Source organism: Acartia tonsa, chromosome 11 (genome assembly GCF_053477335.1).
Source record: "Acartia tonsa isolate MP-2025a chromosome 11, ASM5347733v1, whole genome shotgun sequence".
NCBI classification, from domain to species: domain Eukaryota; kingdom Metazoa; phylum Arthropoda; class Copepoda; order Calanoida; family Acartiidae; genus Acartia; species Acartia tonsa.
The window spans coordinates 30,790,390-30,804,070 of record NC_137270.1 but is presented as its reverse complement, the minus strand read 5'-3'; the positions used below and the strand labels follow the sequence as shown (position 1 = coordinate 30,804,070).

The window sequence follows — 13,681 nt, the reverse complement described above, 5'->3', positions numbered from 1 at the left end:
TTTAGCCATCCTTAATTATAAAGGGTTATGGACTTTCAATGGAGTATATGTTATTTAACAAGCTGCTATTCCAGAAATGTAATTTCTTTTTAATATTTTCTCTACCAAAAAAACGTAGCTACTGCAGCACAAAAAGTGCAGCATCCAAATTTTGATCTTTGTTAAAGTTTTCTTTCTTTATTATCCTTGTTATAAGTATTGATACTAAAACAGGACAAACTTACAAGCCTGAGTCCTCTGGACACGGATGGAACCCAGGTTGTTGATCTGGAACAGTCTCCCAGGGAAGATTCCTTGTCATGCAAATTGGACCATTCCTCTCCCACCTACCTCCCCCCACCTTTTGAATTTCAATATAAATATAAATGTATCCATAGGCATGTAGTTTTTCGTTGTATCAGTCTGGGTTATGTTCATTCAGTCATAGGGAAAAAGTACCTCCCCGGCCGCCCCCCCCCCCTAAATTTTAATTTATTTAGATTATAAAAAGAGGAGAGGGGGGTTATGCTCAATAAGCACTTTGTGTGAAAGCACCGAAAGTACAAAGATACGAAATTGCCTACTACCGTCATATTTTTCCTTGTTTCTCAGTTCTAACTGTTATAAAACAAGCTTATTAAACGAAATATTACATGTTTTCTTGTTCAAAGCACTTACTATTACATAAATAATTTGGTATATTTTGGTTGGTAATGCCGTTCCTCCATCCCTTCGTTATTGATTGAGGGGTTGGCCCTATTTGCAAATAAAGAATTTTCTCGTATACCAGACAGTCACCTGAACTTCTAGATCTGGAAATCATTGAATCTAATTCAGGAATATGGGAACAAGTAGTTTTACTAGTAGCGAAGCTATTCTGTAATTTGGTTATTACCTAACGCGTTGGTAAAAGTATGTTTAATATATTTCTAAATATTGTTAACTTTTAATGCAGTGATACTTTCAAAGACTTGTATTAGATGATAATGAATATTTTTATGGATGGAGTATTTAACATGGTGTCATACCTTTGTACTAAATGAAATTTCGACTTTCTGAATTTGGATATACAAAATACACACAATACTTTAATTGATACTAGCGGATACGCCCCCTAGAGGCCTCTAGTGGCACTTGAGGAGAGGGAGAGTCAAATTTTATAACCCAATTTCTTATTTTAGATTTTTTTAAAAAAATTGAGGGAAGGAAAATTTTTTTATGGGGGGGGGGAGTGCCCCACCCCCTCTCATTTTTAATTTAAGTTGAAAAGATAAAAAACTAAATTTTTATGGGGGGGATATTTTTTTCTAGGGGCGATTTCTCTTTGGAGGGTGGTGGTACCCTCCCCCAAAATAGTTATAAACCTTCCCGGGACCTATGAGAAGCTACCCTGTTAAGGAGAACCCAATCGGTTCAGCGGTTAGCGAGATCCTTCGGTACACACAGACAGACACAAACAAACACACATCCTGTTACTTTATTATAAGGATTCTAACTGTTTGTTTGATTGAAATGTGTATGGGCAAATTTATCAAATTATCCCACTGCACTGGTAATATTTTAGCTCAGCATGTTCTACAATTAAATTTTAACATCTTATAATAAGGTTTTGTTAGAGTCGCGTTCTCTAAATATCTACTTGTTCCTTATAAGTTGTTCAAACAGGAAATGTTATTGAAAACCGAATACCTGGATTTACAAGACCTAGTTCTACAAATGTTTCTTCACCGAGCAGAAGAAGGAGGTAATAACAGATAGATTTTATTATATATCTCTGGCATATCCTATTATATAAAGTAGTAAGTTTTGTCTGTAGCTTAAGATTTCGATATCTACTGAACCGATTTATTTCTTTATTTTAGGGAAGCTTCACATTGGTCGGTCTGGGATGGTTTTAGGCTATTTTTAATTTTTTACTTTTATTTTTCTTTCTTAACCCTTTGAATACTTAATCCATAGATGCTAGGGGCACAGTCACTAGTTTTTATCTGGAATGACCGTAGATACGAAAATGGAAAAATTTAGCGTCTTTTTTTAGAGCAAGACGCATAATTTTACGAAACATGTGAATTGATGAGATCTTTTTAAGGGACTGTGATACTGTAGTGTTAGAAGGTCCAACAATGGAGGAACAAAGCGTTATTTGTTTGCCAGAAAATAAAGGGAGCCGGCAGCAATTACCACAACCTGAAGTTCAAGTGTTGCAAACAAATCAGACGGTTCAATCAGAAGTTCAGGTAGAAATATCTTTAATTCTTTTTAACAACAATATTACAGATTAACTTCCGTCCATTAACAATATAGTCAATAGTGTCATGCAGCTTCCAGTAACTTAACTTAATTTCTTTCTTAGTTAAACAGTTTTTTTTCATTTTAAATATTCAATACAAAGTTCGCTACTAATGAAAAGTTGGCGTTTATTATATGTCTGATATATAATATATATATTGCTATTTTTATCATTGATTATTTTCAGGTACTTCCGGCAGGTTTTGTTGGTAGCAGAAGTAGCCAACCGCAGCTGGCTCCTAATAGAAATGTCCAACAGTCTGGTCTTCACGTTGCTGGAACAAGGAATCTTCAGCAGCCTTCTGTCCAAGTGCTAGAAGTCGAAGAAGAGATGGAAATTGAAGAGCTTGAAAATGAACAGATTAATGCTCAGGATGATAATGATGTTGAACCAGATATACAAGAAGTAGAGCAAGATATTCAAGAGGTATATTTTCTTTAAATGATACATTCCATATTAAGAAGAGGTAGGATCTTTGAATTCTTTGATTATTATCTAATATATTTTATCTAACTTTAATAGTTTAATTTTCGGACATCTGAAGATTGATTTCAGAAAAATCTTAGCTATTATGGATTAAAAAGTATTAGATAAAAAAGTTATGATTAAACTTAAGGTTGACTGCAATGACAATGCTCAAGACCAAGACATACAGGAAGTAGAACATGAAATAGAGGAGATAGAAGAGAATGATATACAGGAAATTTCTCAAGTTGATTCTGCAGCCAATGATATACAGGAAATTAATCCTCAACAATCAACATCACAAAATCAGGTATTTAAATTAATTTTAACCAGAATGTCTTCGAAATAGTTTTCCGTTGGATTAGAACCGGTTCTCGGCCATGCTGAAAATCCTGTATAGAATCGTATTACAGACAATTTTCCACGAGTATTAAAATAAAAATAAAAAAATCAATACTGTTTTGTTAGCCCGGACCTTCGGCCCCTCGGGGCTAATAACACTGGTTTTAATGCTATAATTTTTATTTTAATATCCGTTTAAACCTGTCTATAATACGATGCGATAAATAACTATACTAGGTACATTTCCTGTATAAAATATCAGTGCCACAAAAAGGGAAATTGTTGAAAATATATTTAGAATTTAGATAAAAAACCTTTTTAAAAAGATTTATTATTTAGTTTAAGAAGCCAACAAATGCCATGCCAAGAAGAAGAACGCAACAAAAAGGACCAGGCGTAGTTGGAACGCCCCGCTCTCAGCCAACAACAGCTGGGGGCGGGTTAGGTAGAGGAAGCCCACAAGCTTCAAATAACAGACAGCCACAACTGGCAACCCCTGGAAGCCAGGTGAAATTACAAAGCTTACTGTCAGCTTAGGATCTCGGAAACCGCTGGACAGACAGGGAACTATGACATGGGTGCGCTACTCCCTATTATTATCTCTCTCTCTGTATTATTCTATTTTCTTTTAATGTGAACCTTCTATGCTACGCTCTTTATTGAAATAAATCTCTTATTTTAGGAGATTCAAAATATTCAAAGTGTTGAAGAGCGAACAGTGAAACGTAGGAAAAAAGTTTATGCCTGTCAGACGGCTGGTTGTACAGTAGTTGGTTCATTAAAGGTAAGCATGTTTTTAGAGAGACATAACAGGACAAAATAAATTAAGTTGATAATATAATTTTGTTTCAGCGATGGACAAATTGGATTGTAAGGGGGTGGGGGGGGGGGTAATCTTGGCTAAACCTCAATTTTTATAATTAAATGAATTATTTTAGTGCATGTTTATTTTTATGCCTCAGAAGTATAGGTAAGAAAGACCCTGCAGGATTAGTACCTCTTGGGGATATTGTCTCTTGTATGGGCTTCAAATACGTTTTCTTCTTCAAAGATTAATAATAAAGGGGCTAGTTTCGGTGGTCCAAAAATAGTTTTAGGTAAAATCCCTGAAAACGAAGGTTTTTTTTATCAGGACATGACTGAGCACGCCCTAAGTCACCTACGCAGAAATCAGGCTGTTGTCATCCGATGTACTGTCTGTAAGCTTAACATCAAGGTAAATAAATACAGTTGCATTTTAAAGCCTAAAATGGTAGAATGTTCAAATTCAAATTTTTTTTTAAGAATTTGCAAACATATGCCGATATATTTGTAAGAAAATATGTGAAAGAAGGGAGGCGGATGTGCCACTTTTTGAAATCAAAAGTAAAACGTGCATGATCTCAGCCCATAAAAGAGTTACAGTTCCAAAATTCGGCACAGCAGTTTGGAGAACAATATGGAACTGTGAAGAAACGGCGGCGGAACCGCTGCTCCCGCCAAAAACCGTCGTTTCCCGCCGAATTGTTTTCCTTTTTTTCGCCAAATTAGACAGTTCTCAATCATCTGAGATAAACTTTTTTTCTCAAAAAAATTTCCCTTATATTTTCACGTGACACTTGCAATATTTCAAACATGTCAATATTAAAAAAAATTGCAAGTGTAAAATCTTACAAGTGTCAAGTGAAAATATAAGCGAAATTTTTATGAAAAAAAAAGTTTATCTCAGATGATTGAAAATTGTCTATTATGGCGAGAAAAGGCAAAAAAAATTCGGCGGGAGCGGTGGTTCCGCCGCCGTTTCTTCCCAGTTCCATATTGTTCACCACAAAAACAACTGCTGTGCCGAATTTTAGAGCTGTAACTTTTTTTTGTCTAAAGTTCTTTTATTTACATATTAATATTTATTAATAAACATATTTAGTGAATTTTATCGTTCTACTACTGTTTTTAAACCTTAAAACTCACACCTTTACGGAATTTACCCGCAACCTACTGGTCTCTTTATCATACAGCATTAAAACTTTAAAAATAACTGTTTTTTTATATTTTCATTATTTCCATTAAAATCTTTAAACAGTGTAATTTTCAGGGGCCAGGAATTGTATCACAATTGAACAGCCATGGTGTGCAAGCAAGACATAAAAAGAATCTTGTTACCCCTGCCTCTTAGAAATATAACCAGGCATAGGCCAGTGGTAGATATACAGTGCGTGCATTTCAATTAGATAGATCTCAATTCAAAGGCATATATTATATATAATTTTATTTTACATGCACAGTTAAAACAAAGAATTATTTTCAAAACTCTTGGCCGCCGATTGATGAATAAGCAACTATAAAATTTAAAGATTAATGGTGGTTTTTAGTGATAGGGAGAGTTAGGTATAAGTTACAGATATTTTTTATAATTATGAATTATGACTTGTATAATACCTATTAAAGAAGCTATAATATGTAAATTTTGGTATGTTTCCTAACTGAACTCCATTTATTATATAAGTATTGTTATTTAGTAGGTAATATTATTTTAAGTTTTTTTTTTTAAAGTTGATATTATAATATGTTTATATCATTCTTTTGTTATGTTTTCATACTTATACTTGGGTAACTGTACTCATTTTTTAGATTTTCTTTCATTTTCCTTTTAGATAATTAGGTATGATATGATTTCTTTGAAAAAAGTCGCAATTGAAGTACACAAAACCATAAAATATGTTTGTTTTATTTTAGCATTATTGATTACATTTTTTTAATGTAAGAGATATTTCACCTAAAGAAAATTTGTATTACCTAATCATGATTGTCACAAATGTATTTTGATTTTAATTACATTTACCAAACAGGTTTTCATCTCTCACTTTTATATAAGTTCATATACAAAAAAAAAACAATTAAAATTTGTATCAGATTTTAAAAATGAAAACATCTGAGTTAAAATGTCATGGGTTTTTAGAGTCAGCTGTTTTGAAGGTTAAAACAGAATTTTCATCCAGGTATGTTTATTCTTAATCTATACAGAATTAAGTACAGAATTAAGTAACATAACAGATTGCTTTAATTGAGACCTTAATTTTTAATTTGTTTTATTAGTTTGATTTAAACGTTGTAAGTTAGACAACATCTAATAGTAGTGGCGCTCTTTGAAAGTATAAGTTTCACTCAAGAGTTTATAATAAATTGATTTGTGTTAAAAGTAATTATTACTATTTATTGGATATAATATGATGCTATACATAATTTTTCAGTATGGCTGAGAACCGGTTCTAATCCACCGGATTGTAATCGGTTTCGAAGCAATACTGGAAATAATGTTTATGTATAAAATTTGATTTTTTTAATATGCTGCTTTTCTAGTGATATGCAACAGTTATTGATTTTGAAAGACGATGGAAGAATTGTTTATCATAACAGGCAAGTTCAACTTTTAATAGGTATAAAATAAAAATTATAATCCTTAAGACCTCTAAGACTAAGGTTCCAAAATTAGCTCTCACTCATAAAAATATAATTCACTATATTGTAGGTATGCATTATATAATCATTATTAATAGAAATTGCTAATTGTAAGAATTAAATTTTCAATTATGTCATCGAAACCGATGGAATCCGCTGGATTAAAACCAGTTCTCAGCCATACTGAAAAATCATGTATAGCATCGTATTAGAGACAATTTTCCACGAATATTTAACAATCAATCATAAGATTAATACCAGTTTTGTTAGTCCGGCCCCTCGGGCTCACAAAACTGGCTTTGATATTATAATTTCTTATTATAATATCCGCGAAAAGCAGACTAATATGCGATAAATAACAATTCCTGTGATTATTAGGTATTTTTTCTTTAGAAATTTTGTTATATTTTTTTGTTATATAATTTTGTTTTATTTCCATCATTTATAAAGTTATAACTATTTAGAGACTGTGTTGGAAAGCCAGATTCAAAGACAAATATTTCCGCGCAATGCAAACACTGGTTTGATCATATCCTTGTCAACATTCAGGTAATGTTCAGTGTTAGTTTGATTTTAACAAAGGGTTTGATGGATTTTTATTTTCATGATGAGGTCAACCTAGTTGTTCGCGTCAATCTGGAGACGTTGAAAATGTTAGACATTATTAGGCTGAATGTCTTGAACCGTAAAAAAAGTATTGTTAATAATACGTGTGACAACATTAGGATGAAACTGAAGTCGGGTGCCAAAGAGTTGGTAGTCTGTCTAAATATTTGGTCTATTGGCCACAGTGCAAATGAAGGTGCTTTGACTTTTGTGTCAGAACCTAAATTGGGACATAGTGCATTTCATTACCCTAGGTTAGGTAACTTCATTTCACTTTTCAATAAAATCTAAAATACAGCGGTTTTTCAGAAAATTATATTTGAAAATTTCAAGTTCAATTTTCACCCACTGGGAGTTGCCGCATAATCATGACAAGAAATGCAAAGATTATTTATTTTAAATTTTGAACAACTTCGCTTTTATAAAGTTCTTCATAAAACCACTCCTGAAGTGAGTTAATTAATGGCCATTTTTATCAATAGCTTTGCTAAGGTCACGGAAATTCAGCCTTAAATAAATCATATATAGAGAGGTTTTATGACTGACTTTATAAAAGCAAAGTTGTTAAAAATTTTAAATAATTAATCTTTGCTTTTCTTGTCATGATTATGCGGTAACTCCTAGTGGGTGAAAATTGAAATTGAAATTTTAAATCTAATTTTCTCAAAAACCGCTGCATTTTAGATTTTATTGAAAAGTGAAATGAAGTTATCTAATCTAGGGTAATGAAATGCACTATGTCCCTATTTAGGTTCTGACACTAAAGTCAAAGCACCTTCAAAGGCACTGTGTGGCGATATAACGGTCGAAAAATTCTAGAGCTTCGCAACAAGTTACTTAATAACTAATATGTTGATTTTATAAAATCGAGATGGTAAATTTACCGCACCTGACTTCCTCTAATATTTAGCAGTTTTGTTAGCCTCGGGCCATTGGCACCTGACAAAACTGGTCTTAATTTTTTAGATATCCGTTTCATATTAGCTGCAAATTAAGGCGACAGAAGAAATCTACGAAGGTGATGTAAAAACCGAAGATCTTATAGAAGTAACCCAGAATATTATGAACGGTTCAAGGACTGAAAATTCAAATTTCCAAGTAAAGATAGAAAAACAGGTAATTAATATTATATCCTATTATATAAATTAGTAACATATTTTTTTGTCATAAGCTTAAGATATCAATAGTCGCTGAATTGATTGATTTCTCCTCTTTTAGTACATAACATAATATTATATTTAAGTGTTTTAGATTTTAAAATTATAATAATAGTAATGAAATACATGGAAAATAAAATATGACAGTAAAATGATCTTTTTGTGAAATGTTTCCTTTCGTCGCAACGATTATTTTAGTTGAGTAGTGACTGACATGTAATAATATTGCAAGTAGAAATTTCAAATAAAAATAAAAGTATTTTTATTGATCAGAATTGATACCAAATGGTCCTTTTCGAGGGAGGAGGGGAATTAAATCAAATCCGTTATTGAACAAAATATGTTTCCTTTAGAATTGTACCGTATGGACAAACCTTAGATATAGAGTAGCTGTCCTTCTATAAATCGCACCCTTAGAAAGACAATGAACAGCTTTTGTTTAGGCTTCTATTTCAAACGCTCCACCACAAGAAACTATAATTGAAGAACCATTTTACAAAGACTACACCCTAACCAAAGTAAATCTAAACCAGCAAGAAACACATTTACTTTCTATTCAAGGCACGGATAAAGATTTGGCATATTGTGTAGAATATTATGCTGTATTCGTTATCAACAAATTAAATAATTTGCGAAATAGTAAAGCAATATCTTTTAATATTTTTTTTAATAAGCTTCCATTCTTACATGTTTGTCTCTCATTAATGAATTTCCTTTAGGGTAAAATGATAATTTCATGTATTGTTGTAGATGTAGAACATACGCGGATATTATGACAGGGGAAAAACGGTCGCAAATTTAGGTTGCTAACCAGGATATAATTTATTGTTCAGTTCGTTCATCCGTTCTTGGATAAGAGGGTTGGAGTCCTTATTTAAACCAGCTATAAGTTTTACTATATTAGAGTACATGATAATCTGGTGTAAGATCCAAGTAATAATAAATTTATTATTGGTGTCCACTGTTTTTTGACAGTGAAGTTTGAACCTTTAGGGGGTGGGGAAAAAAGGGATAACAGGCCCACCAACAAGAGGTTAAGGGGTGAGGAAATTAAACTTCGCTTCTATTAGACATAGTCGTCCTTTTTTTAAAAATCTTTATCTTTTTTAAGGAGAGTCGTTGTTAAGGATTAACAAATTAGACCATAACTACTCAGAGACATCAAATATAAATGAAGATAATAAAACAAACAAAGAGCTTTCTGAAAATTTTGAAAATGAATCTAAAATTCATGAACAAAATGACACATCTCATAGAAAATCTGTATTAAGGTAGCATTATTTTCAATAAATAATTTTTACAATCATATTCTTGAGTAAAACACTAATAACAAATGTGGATAAAACATATTTGATAATAAAAATTCAAATTTTGAAAATATTGTCAATAATTCAAAGATAATTTTTTTACTGTTTTTTGTTTTAAATTGTCGTCTAGCAATTGAAGATCTAATCCTTATATAAAAGTAACATGATGTTTGTCCGTTTGTCTGTGTGTACTGACACATTTGATCTATTCATAGGTTAAGAAAAGGTTTATAACTATTTTAGAAAGGATACCTCAACCATTCCAAGAGAAAAAATGCACTGTAATTTTTTTTCCTTTCTAAAGCTAAAATGGAAAGTAAAAGGTCGACTTACCCCTTATTTTAAGTGCCACTGTAGGTCTCTAGGGATATAGCCGCAATTCTAGATTCTTAATTAATATATTCTTATAAACAGGGTTTCGGATCCGGATCCGCAAGGATCCGCATATTTTTGAGTCCAAGGATCCGGATCCGCAAAAAAATGCGGATCCGGATCCTTGGACTCAAAAAAATGCGGAAAAAATGGAAAAATCTACCTAAATTTATATAAAATCTCAGACATTCTCTTGATGAAAGCCAATCTTTAAGGTTTAGGTTCAGACTTGAAAATTAAAAGTATTTTTGACTTCGAATTAAAGAATAAAATTTTTTTGAAAAATTTGGTGATTTTATTTTATTGTCAAGGATCCGCATACAATCAATGCGGATCCGAAACCCTGCTTATAAATATTAACCTAAACTCTTATTTTCAGGAAATCAAAGAATATTGAGGAACACAACTGTGATGTATGTAACAAAGTATTTTCACTCAAGTGTAACCTCACAAAACACATGAAAATTCATACTAAAGGCAAACATGATTGCATGATTATGATTATAATTAAGTACATTTCAACTAAATATCCGGTAGGAGGATGGGGATGGGGTAAAGAGGGTGGATGGGGGTTTCGTTATTTTAGCCAGCTGCGAACATCACTTTGCAAATCTGGTGCAACATCCTATAATACAAGTAATAATACATCTATTCAATTCATGCAACCATGTGCAAAGGAGCGAATGAGTGTTCTGAATGCCATCAAAAAGTTAAAGATCTTAATAAACATATGAAAAATGTTCATCAAAATAAAGATTCATATTGGTAAGATTTGAACATTTCTTGCTATTTTCTGTGTAAAATAAATGTTTTTATTTTTTTTTAATATGCATTTCTAATTCATGCCTGTAAAAAATCTCCATTTAGCTGGATGTTTGTCTTTAAATTTCGTCTCTTAATTTAAAAAATTAGCTATCTGTTCTGTTTCTTGGAGTTCCTACATACCTTTATAAAAATATTTTCAAAATGATAACTCCTCTCTTTGTTATCTTAGTTATTTCTGTGATATATGTGGCCGGGGATTCAAAGATAGTGGTGCTTATTCCTACCACAAGACTGGACATACTGGAGAGAGAAATTATCCATGCTCTACATGCAATAAACAATACAGGTAGGCATTTTAAAGGAAAAAATATATATTTGTTGTTAGCAATTCTATAAAGCAAACCTTTTTCCGTCGCGGACAGTTAGCTCTTTTCGTTAATTTAAGTTGGTTAGAATTATACTATCGATTTCAAACTTTACATGATGATTCCTACAACAATTAGGTACGGTTTAGGTAGCTTGGTAACTCTATAATCGTTACCAGAAAGTCCCAACGTCCATATAAAACATGATAATTTTTTAATTTTTGACAACAAATTTTTGTATGTCCTATTTATCTGATTTTGGGAATATTGATTTCTATTACCACAAGGTACAATATTATAAGCGAAGCATCTCTATAATAAAGTTCTAAAATTGTAAATATGACCTTAAACAGTTTCCTGTATTTTAGAAGTGTTGCAACAAATTTACTCACAATTTTGTTTAGACTTTTTATTCAGTTCTGACACTTTTAAAGTTATAATGTTCGTTTGTTCTACCATTTCAGAGCTTCGCTTTTATGGATCTTTAGGACCAGCCGTTGTAGATGTTTTTAATTACACATACACAAATAGCATTTACTTTCATAGATTGTGTGCGATGTAAAAAATAACTTTGAAAGTGAAGACAGTTGCGGTGAGATAAATCTAGAACACTTTCTTCCCTTATTGACTATTTCTAATTCAATAAAGAAATTTTTTTTCATTTGAACATATTTTTAGAAACAGCTCGGAGCAGAAGAAATGTGAGCGGGGACACCAGGAAAGTTTTTACAAAACAGCCAATTAATTATTAATTACATAACTTTAATCTTTAAACTTAAATGAGAATACTATTCATAATAAATTAAATTTGTCGTTTAGTTGAACCTCCCTCAGTTTCTATGGGCGAAGCTTTATAAAGAGCCTGGCCTGTAAAAGGTTCGAAAATCTAGGGTAAGGCTCAAATAAAAAGGGCCTTTTCTCTTGGAAGGCTTGACCTAACCTTTAGTTTCCTAAACTTATTAAAGAAAAAAATCTAAGGTTTTTCTGTATTTTTACTTTAATCTACAGGGTCTTTTCAAGTATATCTGCTCTACATGTGGCTATAGAACACATCAGAAGAATAAATATACAAGACATTCCAGGCAAAAGTTCATTTTATAATAAGCAAGATTTTTAATGGACAGGTGGACAAAGTAAGGTAGATGGTGCCCAAACAAATCCCAAAACGGTTCTGACCAACGGACATTTAATTTGAATTTAGAGTATTGCTTTTATAATTACAAGGATGATAACATCCTTAACAAGAGAAGGACAATAATCATAGTTGGACACACGAACGAAGTAAATTATAAGGAATGTTGTTCATCAGTGGTCATTAAAGATATATTTATGTATTTATTTCACATTTCCTTCTTAGGAGTGGATGGAGAGACAAAGTGATTTATATAGTAAGTCCGCTAATTTATTCTTGCTTCCATAAAAATGAACATTGATTTTCAGAATACACAGTAAACAAGTCCCTTTCACTTGTCCAATTTGTTATCTTAGCTTAGCAAGGTATTTCACTTTTTATTTAATCAATCTTACAAAAACATCTTCAAACTATAAATCTAGAAAATCATCGAAAAATTGTATCTATTATCTGAATGTAACTTTAGCTTCACTTATCAACTCTAGGTTTTTCGTATAAAATTGGTAAATTCATATGAAGTTGCTTTGCTTATCCTAGCATAGTTTGAAGCATAGGTGTACTCTTTTGTTATGATTTGTAAAAAGTTTTTTTTGTCCATTGAGATCTTGCTTCCGCTGAACCGATCGAGTTCTCCTGCTAAAGGAAGCTTCGCCTGAGTAATTGGATGAAATTAGGTTTTTTTATTCTAATATTTAAGTCTTTAAATTTTTAAAGGCTACTTTATGCCCCCTTCCTTCACTTTTGATCAATACAAAACCCTAAATGCTAGTGGTGTGTCCCTATAGTGTTAGAATAGTTATTTCTCGCATAAACGGCTTTCTGCGGATATAAAATGTACAATTATAAGTTTAAAACCAGTTTAATATTCGTAGAATACTGGATATAATACAATGCTATCCATAGTTTTTTCGTATGGATGAGAACCGGTTCTAATCCACCGGTTTCGAATGAATGCGAGAAAATACTTTGTAAAAACCCCACTACTTTTCGACAGAATTATCATTTTTATTTTCAGGAAAGATTACCTTCAGAAGCACGTGACCAAGAAACACGGATGTTACAGCTTGCAGCAGCTAGAAACAATGTTCCCCAAGATGTATAATATTGATAAGGATCATGGAATTAGTTTGGAAGATCAAATAAATGCGGCTGAGGTTACATTTGAGTAAATTATTGAGTTTGATACGAAATATAACTCACAAAAGTTTTAAATGGCTTAGAAAGGAGCATTTAAATAGCAAGCAAATGATCTACATCAATTTTACCCCAGGTCCGGTGTAAAGAATTTAATTTTGGAGTTTGGGTGCCCCCTTTCCCCTTAAAAAAAACTTTGACTCGGTTACATGGTACCCTTATGGTCTAGACTAGACTTTAAACTGATTTGAAGATCCACTAATTAAAATTAGATAGTTGAGTAAGTTCTGTTATCCTAATATGATGGAACTAATCATTATTAAATTTGTACC

The 13,681-nt window shown here is 32.0% G+C and overlaps 2 protein-coding genes across 3 annotated transcripts; both read left to right on the top strand.

The window, feature by feature from the left end:
- Window positions 1-210: 210 nt before the first annotated feature.
- On the top strand, window positions 211-5,761 carry LOC145332310 (uncharacterized). The gene is made up of 10 exons (XM_080177281.1): window positions 211-284; window positions 770-819; window positions 1,648-1,723; window positions 2,069-2,216; window positions 2,456-2,695; window positions 2,886-3,044; window positions 3,416-3,583; window positions 3,759-3,860; window positions 4,209-4,292; window positions 5,148-5,761. Exons 4-10 carry the CDS (start codon window positions 2,103-2,105, stop codon window positions 5,226-5,228), a joined length of 948 nt encoding a protein of 315 aa, XP_080033407.1. The 5' UTR covers window positions 211-284; window positions 770-819; window positions 1,648-1,723; window positions 2,069-2,102; the 3' UTR covers window positions 5,229-5,761.
- Window positions 5,762-5,894: 133 nt separating this feature from the next.
- Window positions 5,895-13,384, top strand: LOC145332309 (uncharacterized). Of its 2 annotated transcripts, none has more exons than XM_080177280.1 (13): window positions 5,895-6,051; window positions 6,413-6,469; window positions 6,976-7,060; window positions 8,114-8,233; window positions 8,718-8,835; window positions 9,386-9,545; window positions 10,333-10,430; window positions 10,631-10,718; window positions 10,948-11,064; window positions 11,762-11,802; window positions 12,093-12,165; window positions 12,524-12,580; window positions 13,231-13,384. In XM_080177280.1, the coding sequence occupies exons 1-13, from the start codon at window positions 5,975-5,977 to the stop codon at window positions 13,382-13,384; spliced, it is 1,245 nt and encodes a 414-aa protein (XP_080033406.1). In that variant the 5' UTR covers window positions 5,895-5,974. The 2 variants fall into 2 exon arrangements, with proteins under 2 accessions (XP_080033406.1, XP_080033405.1); XM_080177279.1 differs by having other exon boundaries at window positions 8,102-8,233.
- The last annotated feature ends 297 nt before the right edge of the window (window positions 13,385-13,681 follow it).